Source organism: Schistocerca serialis, chromosome 3 (genome assembly GCF_023864345.2).
Source record: "Schistocerca serialis cubense isolate TAMUIC-IGC-003099 chromosome 3, iqSchSeri2.2, whole genome shotgun sequence".
In the NCBI taxonomy this organism is placed as follows: domain Eukaryota; kingdom Metazoa; phylum Arthropoda; class Insecta; order Orthoptera; family Acrididae; genus Schistocerca; species Schistocerca serialis.
The window spans coordinates 753,413,979-753,425,123 of record NC_064640.1 but is presented as its reverse complement, the minus strand read 5'-3'; the positions used below and the strand labels follow the sequence as shown (position 1 = coordinate 753,425,123).

The 11,145-nt window shown below is 42.0% G+C and overlaps 1 protein-coding gene across 1 annotated transcript; it reads right to left on the bottom strand.

The window, feature by feature from the left end:
- Nucleotides 1-235: 235 nt before the first annotated feature.
- Nucleotides 236-4,743, bottom strand: LOC126471197 (Krueppel-like factor 2). Its single transcript, XM_050099310.1, has one exon. The coding sequence runs from the start codon at nt 4,741-4,743 to the stop codon at nt 4,111-4,113; it is 633 nt and encodes a 210-aa protein (XP_049955267.1). The 3' UTR covers nt 236-4,110.
- Between the last annotated feature and the right edge of the window lie 6,402 nt (nt 4,744-11,145).

Below are 11,145 nucleotides of genomic sequence, written 5' to 3'. Positions count from 1 at the left end.
AGAGTAGATAAATTTTCATTACTTGTAGAACTCAAATTAAAATCCTCTAATTATGGTCAGAAAACAAATTTTAGTGCGAAGTCATTTGGGATTCGGAAGAGTATAGGTTTTCGGTGTAACAGAAGTGGCAAAGGAGTATTTCACAAGTCATCGTTTGAAACACACATATATTTCATTTCTTACAATACAAGTGAAAAATATTTGTGAAAACAATAGAATTACATGAGACGGTTGTATTATGATATCACAGACACAACAGTCTTTCAGCTGATCATCACTAAATTCTTCAGGAAGGAAGACATCACTGTTTTCCAATCGAAAGACACAGTAACAAAAAAAGTAAAGGTGTCTGAACACGGCTGCAAAGTCTTGCATATTTCAAATTTATTTGGAGTTGGTCTGGAACCTGTGAGTTAGTTTAAGCGTACAACAGACAGGAAACGATTTCGCAAAACAATTTATGTAAAAGCTGTGAGCTGTACATGTCTAGAGCGGCAGTATAGCAGCCTGTAACGTTGAAGCTGATGTTTATTTGAGTGTAAACGAAGAGTGATACATGAAATTCTTTGCAAACACTTCAAATTCTGATACTGTAATGTGCAACTGGTTCTAAGATACCTTAGCAACTTACACAAGAACAGTGAATAATAACTTAAGCCTCGAAAACTAATTTCAACTGTTAAATTTGTGCGAAGGCGAATACAGTGAAATTATTGTAAAGCTATAAACGTATTACAGTAAATATGTGTCATGTATTACAGATATTCGCAACATGTTCCTCAAACTAGGAAATTATAATAAAGAAACTCGAGCAAAATATCTGTGGCAACAGGAAGAGTAGGTCATTTAATAATCTTGGTAAGAAGTGTGGTAACAGCAGAGGAGAGCAATACTTAACTATGTTGAGGGAATGTAAACAGATAATAAATTAATGAAAGTTTCTAATTATTCAAGTGCAAAACACTGATTGTATCTTGTTGATGCATAAAGGTGAAGTAAAGAAGTTTCCTCATAGCTCTACGCATAAAAGCGTACCGATGTCAGACGTGGGTCTTGCTGTGATAACAGTGAGTGCTTCCAACAAAGATACTGCTCGACAAGCGACCTTTTGATTTTACCGACTGGGAACGGACTAATTTGAAAAGCTATATGCCTGAAGAGAATCATGATCTTAAATGAAGGTCACCTTATTTGAATTCTACTCGAGATAACGAAAGCTTACTTGTCGATGATTCTATTTGTTAAATACTGGCCTTTTGTCGCGTTATTTGACAACTACACGATTTTATGCTTTTAAAAATTCGAAGACTTCTCTCACAAAGCATCCATAAAATAAATATAAAGTACATAAAGCATCACTAATGACATTACTTCCGAAACTAAATGCAAGAATTTTATGCGATGCAGCAACTTTATCACCGTTGAAATCATTCTATTTACACAATGTCTGGGAATAATTAGCCTCTCAGAAGTAAAAAGATGAGAATATAATGGGAATAAAAGATGAAGTCATGATTGTATCATGGACAAAAAAGCGGAATCAAACAACAATTGTGTGACAAAAATCGCCATCATACTTGGCTGATAATTTCATAAATATTTAAATAAGACTATTTACATTTGGAGTATAAGTGAACTACAATAAAAATCTTTACAATACATGGTTTTTCATCCGTAGTACATAAAACGCTGGAACATCTTCCACAATTTCACTCTATATCAGCGCTCATGTGCTCCTGTAAGCTGCAGGCATTTCACTCAGAAAGCAATGAGTTAGAAAGAAAACTCGACTGTTGTCAGTATTGCTTGGAGCACGGTACACGGTTTGTACTCTCGGACGTTTTGTACCTGAGAATGTTGGTCTTCTTCGCGCTTCGTCGATCTTATGTTCAGTTTCCCACAAACAGTCCCACAGTATTATGCTGGCTATGTGATCTATGTGGACTCATGAAAAGCTGATTAAAGAGGTCTTCGATAAACCAAAGTTTATATTTCGAATTCACTTGAGTTCTGAAATTTTGTAACATCTGTGCTACGACATATAACCATCAGCTTCTACTAGAAAAACGAAATTAGCAACTACTGCTGCGAATATTCTATGAATTAGACCAAGGACGCTGAACACACATTTTGAATGATACAAGTCGCTTCTTTATAATTCATCTTTTGACATAGGAGTGAGAGGTTTGCAAACTTCAATGACACAGTTATGGAGATTCATATTCGGCTAAGGAAAGACAGAGCAAGTGGGTGAATATTTGCCATCTCTTTTTGAAATGTGAAAGTGGAACAGAATACAAGCACCAAACACGAATTGGACGAAGGGCGGCCTTCGCTACAGCTTTCCTCTTATTTAATGTAGGATGTAAAGTACTGTACCGATACAGTTTAATTCGTGCAGTTCTGCCTTCTACTGCTGATCCCAGTATTGTACTGACGTCTTTTTTTCGATGAAGTATTTGAAACGCCATACATAAACAATATAACCTACTAATTTTTACTCGAAGAATTTACTCATTCACACACTCGAAAAAATTTGGGTATCAACGAAAATTAGCTAGCGCGAATATAGATACACCCTTTTCTCAAGAATCGTAACCGTTACCGTTAACATTAACAGGGCCCGATTTTGAACCAGTGAAGCTATTCCACAAATAAAACGTACCATAGAGATCCAGCAAAGCTAGATGGAGGAGGAAGTGAAGAATCATAAGTAGTTGCATTTTCGACAGGTTGCTGTTGTGGAGTGACAAGATTGAAACAAACTAATGCGCAGATTGCAATTTAGATTCTGAGCTAGTTAGACACGCATCAGATAATCAATCTTAATTTGCGCTGTGGAGCGTGTTGACTTACAGGGTGGCGAGAATAAAACTGTCTTGAAAAGTGTTTTCGTCAGTTTGTAGCAACGCAACGAACTCGCACCTTTGTGTGCTAAAAAATTGTCACCTGTGCGCTGATCTGCAACACTGTAGTGTTCAATTTGTAGTCTGGTTCACAATGTATAGGAATCAAAACATAATTCTTAAATGAAACTTTTAATGCCAAGAGGTACGTTCAGGATCTGTGTAATCCAGTTTCTCATATGTGTACCCGGTGGTAAGATGTCAGCTTGTGTCTACTCTCAGCGGGCATGAGCACTTGATAACAAGGCTTCGTCCTTCGAAACTGGTTATACCCAAATAAATAGAGAAATAAAGTATATTCCTGGGAGATACTTCCATAATCACTCTCAACTATGGATCTGCAACCTGTTTCTCCCTAAAAATAAAAGAAAAAAAGGAGGAAGAGATTTTCACGATTTATATGTGGAAAGGAGACGAACTATTTTATGGGTGTTTCAGCGAGATGGAGCAACAGAACACACCCAATACGCAACTTCGGCACCGGTTCATCAAACGTTCGGTGAGGAAAGTGCAATCTGCAAAGCTTATAAAACTTCCTGGCCTCCAACGTAGCTTGTTCTGTCTATCTGTGGAGCAAACTGAACAAGTAACTTCCAGACAATAGAATAACAACAACAGCACACTGAAAGTACAATGTCACAGTTCGACAAAACCCATACATCACCTCACTGACGGCAACAGTGGCCATTTCCAGCACCTTGTGTAACAGTTCAGTTGTTGATTAACTAGAGTAACTCATTTTGTGCCAGACTTTTCCGGGCCGTCTGTTTCATTTTGGTCACTCCATATACTATAATTGTAGAGAATCAAGAGATCCCTACATGCTGTAACCTGTAACGTTGACCGTGGATGTCCGAGATGTGTACCAATATGTACACAGAGTACCAAATGATAAACGTGTTCTCTTACATTGTGAATGATAAAAGTACAGACAGCCACTATGACACTGAAAGAAATTTCACGGTAGCAGTATAGTGACAAATATGTGTAAAGCCTTCAGTGGCGGAGAAACTAAAAGACTGGAACGAATTTACAGGAATAAAATTCTTGTTTGTTTCATACTAGTCTAGGTCGCTTTCAACACTCGCTTCGCTCATGCTTCATATCACATAACAGTGTCCACGAAAATACAGCGTCGCTCGTCCTGTGGCGGTGGCGAATCTGCGGAAACTACGCGAATGTGACGAGGTCCGTGTGGCCCAGTCTAGACGGAGATGTGCCTCTTCATGTGCAGCGCTAGGTGGTCGGAGCGCGAGAAGGCGCGCTCGCACAGGCGGCACTGGAAGGGCCGGTCGCCCGTGTGCTTGCGGTAGTGGCGCGTCAGCTCGTCGGAGCGCGCGAACTTCCAGCCGCAGCCCTTCCAGCCGCACTGGTACGGCTTCTCGCCCGTGTGCGTGCGCAGGTGCGCCTTCAGGTGCGACGACTTGGTGTACGTCTTGGTGCAGCCGGTGTAGGTGCACGTGTGCGTCGTCACCTTCTTGCGGCCCCAGCGGCGCCGGCCGCGCTTCACCTTGCACGCTGCGGAGGGCACGTCGACGAAGGGTGGCGGGCCAGGCGGAGCTGGCTGCGGGGGCGGCGGGGGCGGCAGCTGGTGGCGGCCGCCCGTCAGCAGGTTGGCGAGGTGGGGCGACGCGGGCGGCGTCATGACGCGCACACTGGGGTACGGGTGCAGCGACAGCCGTCCGCCGGCCGGCCCAGCGTAGTGGCCGGCGCCGCCCTCGAGTCCCTGGTGCTGCACGAACGCTCGCGGAGCGTCGGGGCTCGCCGGCGGCGACACGTGCCCGTACGGCATCGACGCGCCCTGCACACACCGCAACACCACATCAGTGTGCCACATCTCGTGCACTACACACACATGTTTTATGTAGGTGCTGGATCATAGCTCGTAAGTAAATTATCTCATCTAAAGCATACAGACACCCGTACGTAATGCGGAATTGACCACTAGAGGCCTGGAGAGGCGGAGCCACCGGTATAAAAGGAGGCATGGTGTATTGTGTTGCCAATAGAGAAGCAATAGCAGCAGAACGGCTCAGTCTGGGGAACTCAGTGACTTCGAACGTGGACTTGTCAGCCGACGTCACCCCATCCATCATAGACATTTCAACCTTTCCAAAGGTGCCCGAGTTGAATGTTCATGATGTGATTGTGAAGTGGTTCAAATGGTTCAAATGGCTCTGAGCACTATGCGACTTCTGAGGTCATCAGTCGCCTAGAACTTAGAACTGATTAAACCTAACCAACCTAAGGACATCACACACATCCATGCCCAAGGCAGGATTCGAACCTGCGACCGGAGCGGTCGCTCGGCTCCAGACTGTAGCGCCTAGAACCACACGGCCACTCTGGCCGGCCATTGTGAATTGGAAACACGAAGAAACAATCACAGCTAGACCAAGACCAGCCACCTCTCATGTACTGACAGACAGGAACCGTCGAGCATTGTCGAGGCTGGTGGTAAGAAATCGTATGAAATCACACGAAGGAATCATTCGTGTGTTCCAAAGTGCTGCCAGCAATCCAGCTAGTTCAGTGACTTGGGCTGTGAAGTTAAAAAGGATTGGGTACAATGGTCGAGCAGCTCCTTGTAAGTCACTTATTTCTGTAGTCAATGTTAAGCGACTCTTGATACGGTATAAAGGGCGAAGGCGCCGTGCAGTGGATGACTGGAATGGGTGATTTCGACTGATGTATCAGTGTATACCTCGTGGCAACCTTACGCATGGGTTTGGGTATTGCAAATGCCTGGAGAACATTGCCTCCTGTGTTGCGTGCTGCCAACAATAAAGTTCGGAAATGGTAAATGTAAATGTCGTGTGACTAGAGCCTTCCGCCTGGTAGACCGTTCGCCGTGTGTAAGTATTTCGGTTTGACGCCACTTCGGCGACTTGCGCGTCGATGGGGATGAAATGATGTGATTAGGACAACACATCACCCAGTCCCTGAGAAGAGAAAATCTCCAACCCAGCCGGCAATCGAACTGGGGCCCTTAGGATTGACATTCTGTCGCGCTGACCACTCAACTACCGGGGCCGGATTTCGGAAGTGGTGGTGTTATGGTATGGAGCTATTTTACGTGGTTAGGGTATCGTCCTCTTATTTCACTTAAGAAAACCTAAACACGGCATAATATGAACACGTTCAACAGCACTCTGTTCTGCACACAACAGAGGAACAGTTTGGAGATGATGGTTTGTACCAGCATGACAATACACCCTGTCATAAAGCAGTATTTGTGAGTCAGTGGTTTGTAGTCAGTAACGTTTCTTGAATGAACTAGCCAGATACCGGATATAAATCCAATGGAAGACCTTTGGAATGACCTAGAACGTCAGCTTCGCTCCAGCGTCCTGCGTCCAACGTTACTGTCTTCTCTGGTTTCGGCTCTTGAGCAATAATGAGCTGCCATTTCCCCACATACATTCTAACAACACATTGGTAGTGACCACAGCAGAGTTCAAGCCGCCGTGAAGGCGATCGGGTACACATCTCTTATTAATGTTCACTAACGAGTGTTTCGATGCCTTCGATGTATTTCATTTCAAAAACGTCGTAGCTCCTACGCCAGGAGCTGCTAATAAATAGTGATTTATTGCAACTGGTTTCAATCCTCAGAGCTCCCTGTACGCCATGGGAGATAACACACAGTCCTTACTTAGCTGTTAATAAGACGCTATCTGGTGTACATGCTGATGAAAATTCACATAATAAATTTTCACATACTAACTTTAAGTCATTTAAGGCAGGTCACTTGACCATATTACCTATGGCATCAAATTGCATTAAATCCATCATAATTCACTGCTGTGAAACGGTAAAATTGATTAAATAGTCAATAATATATACTATTCACTGTTAATCTTAGTTCTATATATACAGTGTTTCCAACATTTCGTGTAGAGGTACTCTACACACTAGCGACTAAAAAGTTTATTTATGTCGACAACTCAAATCAATGATGAACCAGAGGGTCTGCATCGGTCGATATTTACACTATGATTGTACTGGATAATATCTTTGCGATAGTACATGTTGTACATTATATTCATCCATGAGCACTTGTGATAGTCATCGGATAGAATAGAATTGATAGATGGATATGAAATCCATTTCATGTCTTCTCTACACAGCGTATCTGATAATTCTGAGAACTATAATGTGTTGTAATAAAGAAATATTAGCAAACGCTGGTGGTGGAATTTACTTACCTTAAATGGTCACAAATGGTAGCCAGTGACCAAGAAACCTGAACATACCTAGTACAAAATATTGCCATACTCACACTTTGAAAAATGGGGACTTTTTACACATAATAAGTTAACAGTAAGATAAATTAAATTTACTTAAGCCAAGAAATATTCATTAATAAATTCTACGAAATTTTTAAACGTTCACCTTTTTAAAACTAACATATTAGCAGCATAATAGTGACATTTTTTGTAAAGTTTGATATTTTGAACAGATGACGTAAATTGTGGGAACAATGTTAACTCTCAGAATACCAATACCTTATGCCCACAGTTTGAAAATATTGTAACTTAGTCATGTACTTTATATTTTAAAATTTTGAAAAAATATTTATTGTTTTTCATAATTTGTTATACCGTATTCCGTAACTGTTTAGAAATTTTCAGGAAAATTGTAATAAAAAATGCAGTTTTTTGTAGTGAACGTGATTATTCGCAATGTACGTCATATTCATATTTTCAAGTTAATTACCCATCTTACTCATCTATAATCTTAAAAATGTATGTTGTGAATAAAACTCAATGACAATTAATTAAATGCCACTTTCCAATTTTTTTATGGTGGTTATAAAATACCACTCCTCTTCGAGAACTCACTATGGAAAATGTCTTGAAGGTGCTAAAATTGTGCAGAAAAATATTTTCTGGTTCTGAACCCTACTTATACATCAGTACCTAATTTAAAAGGGGTGTTGTTAATGAAAGTTAAGAGTACCCCCATTCCCCTCCCCCTCCCCATTAGTAGTACATGTTATGGAAAAATGCGTTGGTATTGCTAATTGCTAGGGTTAATTAACTTTTGATGACGTATACAGTTTCCTTTAGAAAAGAGTGAATTCACCAAAATTTAATTACTGTAAACATTGAATGTAAAACAAATGGAAGATTCACATCAATCTTCAAAATCTAATAACAATAACAAGAAGAAACGTTTGTTACAACAGTCACATGATTCACTGATATTGCTAGCTACCTTCAGCCTGAGGAACGCATATCTGGTCCCATTGTTGTATTTGTGTATGTCTTTTTAAGTTGTTACGATTTCACTTTTTAACTAGCTGGTAACCGAAATGTTATTTTCATCAGTGACACTCGATTCAACTTTCAAGCTGAATTCGTACTTTTAATTCTTCGTTGTGTCTCCCACATACAGGCTCGACAGTGGAGGAGAAAGACGGCATACCTGCCCTACCCCTTTTCCAACTAGAGAACTTCTCTCTTGCTCTTCCATTATATTGTACTGTTCTCGCTTGACTCTTGTTCATAATGCATATTGTCTGTTTTTCTACAGAGTTTTTACCTATTTTATGAGGATTTCAAACACCTTGCACTTTTTTACACTATGGGACGCTTTCTCTGGGTCGACAAATACTAAGAAAGTGTCTTGAATTTTCTTAATTGCGCTTTTATTGTGAAGTGTAACATCGGAACTATCTCTTGGTTTCCTTCACACTTCCTAAAACCGAACCAATTCCTAAAACATATCTAAAAGATCCTCAGTTTCTTCCATTAATTTGCATATTATTCTGTTTATCGATTTAGGTATATGATATTGCAAGCTGATGTACCATAGTTCTCCCATTTTCCTAAATCAATTTTTGGGATTGTGTAGTGTATACTCTTGCGCATATTTCATGATATATCTCTAGTTCATAAGCATAACGAACAAAAAAATTAGTCACTCCTAAGAATTATGGCGCTAATTCCGCCTCTAGACCTCTATTCGGCGAGGAAATGTTTCATAAATTTCTTCAGAGATACCATACCCAACTGAAGTCACTCATTGTCGGTTATATTCCGCAGAACTAAGAAAACGCAGATGGTCACAGACATTATCTATGAATTAAGATCACTTGATTTAGAGGACCAGTGGAGGTGTTCCGCGGTATCCGAGTGTTTGCCGAACCAAGTACACATACGTGCAGTCATGAGAACGTTGCTGTTGCTACCATGCAATACGGGACTACCCGCAGCATACTCGTCATGGAGATGTAGAATAAAGGGCACTGAAGAACCAAAGAAGCTGGTATAGGCATGTGTACTCAATTACAGAGATATATAAACAGACAGAATACGGTGCTGCGTTCGGCAAAACCTATATAAGACAACAAGTGTCTGACGCAGTTGTTAGGTCAGTTACAGCTGCTACAATGGTAGGTTATCAAGATTTAAGTGAGTTAGAACATTGTGTTGTTTTCGGGGCATGAGCGATGGGACACAGCGACTCCGAAGTAGCGTTGAAATGGGGATTTTCCCGTACGACCATTTCACGAGCGGTAAACCATAGGATCTCCGACATCGCTGCGGCCGGAAAAAGATGCTGCAAGAACGGGACTAACGACGACTGAAGAGAATCGTTCAACGTAACAGAAGTGCAACCCTTCCTCAAACTGCTGCAGATTTCGATGCTGGGCCATCAAAAGAGTCACCGTGGAAACCATTCAACGGAAAATCATTGATATGGGCTTTCGGAGTCGAAGGCACACTCGTGTAACCTTAATGACTGCACGACACAAAGCTTTATGCCTGGCCTGGGACCGTCAACGTCGACATTGGACGTTAATGGCAGGAAACATTCAGCCTGGCCGGACGAGTCTCGTTTCAAATTGCACAGAGCGGATGCATGTGTACGGGTATGTAGACAACATCATGAATACATGGGCCCTGCATGTCAACAGAGGACTGTTAAAGCTGGTGGAGGCTCTGTAATGGGGTGGGGCGTGTGCCGTTGCAGTGATATATAACCCCTGATATGTCTAGAAACGACTGTGACAGGTGACACGTACGTGAGCATCCTGTGTGATCACCTGCATTCATTCATGTCCATTGTGCATTCAGACGGACTTGGGCAATTCCAGCAGGACCATGCGACACCCCACACGTCCAGAATTGCTACATAGTGGCTCCAGGAGCACTCTTCTGAGTTTAAACATATCCCTGGCCACCAGACTCCCTAGACATGAATGTTATTGAGCATATCTGGGATGCCTTGCAACGTGCTGTTCAGAAGAGATCTCCCACTCCTATTCTTATGGATTTATGAACAGCCCTGCTGGAGTCATGGCGTCAGTTCCTTCCAGCACTACTTCAGACATTAGTCGAGTCCATGCCATGTCGTGTTACGCACTTCTGCCTGCTCGCGGGTGCCATACACGATATTAGGCAGGTGTACCAGTTTCTTTGGCTCTTCAGTATATAGCTTGGCCTAAAGATACATCCAAATTATATAATACAATAGCAGAGATCAATTTCAGCCAATTGGAAATATTCCCATACTACAGCAGACACATCATATGAATCACGTCGCGTCCATGTATATATGGATGGTACAGTCACAATGATTAGCCAAACAAGCTTCGTCCCAAAATTCTACAGTTTGCAGTTCAAAAGAATCATTATAACATAGATGCTGATACTATGTGAAAACTATTTAGACTGCAGTGCAGCGACGATTGACGTTTATGTATTCGGGCACCCAAGATGTCGCTACTGCACATAATTTTAAACGACTTTAATACAACTATTGTTTTTAAAAGGAAGGTACGAAAAACTTTTTAGCCGTAAATAATACAAATACATGCAGGAGAAAATAACATTGGGCTTGCATACTGTACAATACAATATAAGGTGAAGGACGCCTTTGTGTGTGTATTGTGGGTATTGAACCAGGGACCTAGAAACGACGGATAGGCTTCGTCCCGCCGTAGCCGTCAGTGGTTGACAGCCCCACAATATGCCACAGCAGTCAACCCACCCCACCGCCGCCCTACAACGAACCCAGGGTTATTATGCGGTTCTGCCCGCAGTGGACCCCCCCTGGGAACGTCTCTTACCAAACGAGCGTATCACCAAATGTTCGCGTGGTAGAGTATTTATTGTGTACGAGTATGTGGCGACAGTGTTTGCACAGCAATCGCCGACATGGTGTAACTGAGGCTGAATAAGGGGAGCCAGCCCGCATTCGCCTTAAAAACCATCCACAGGCTGGCCGG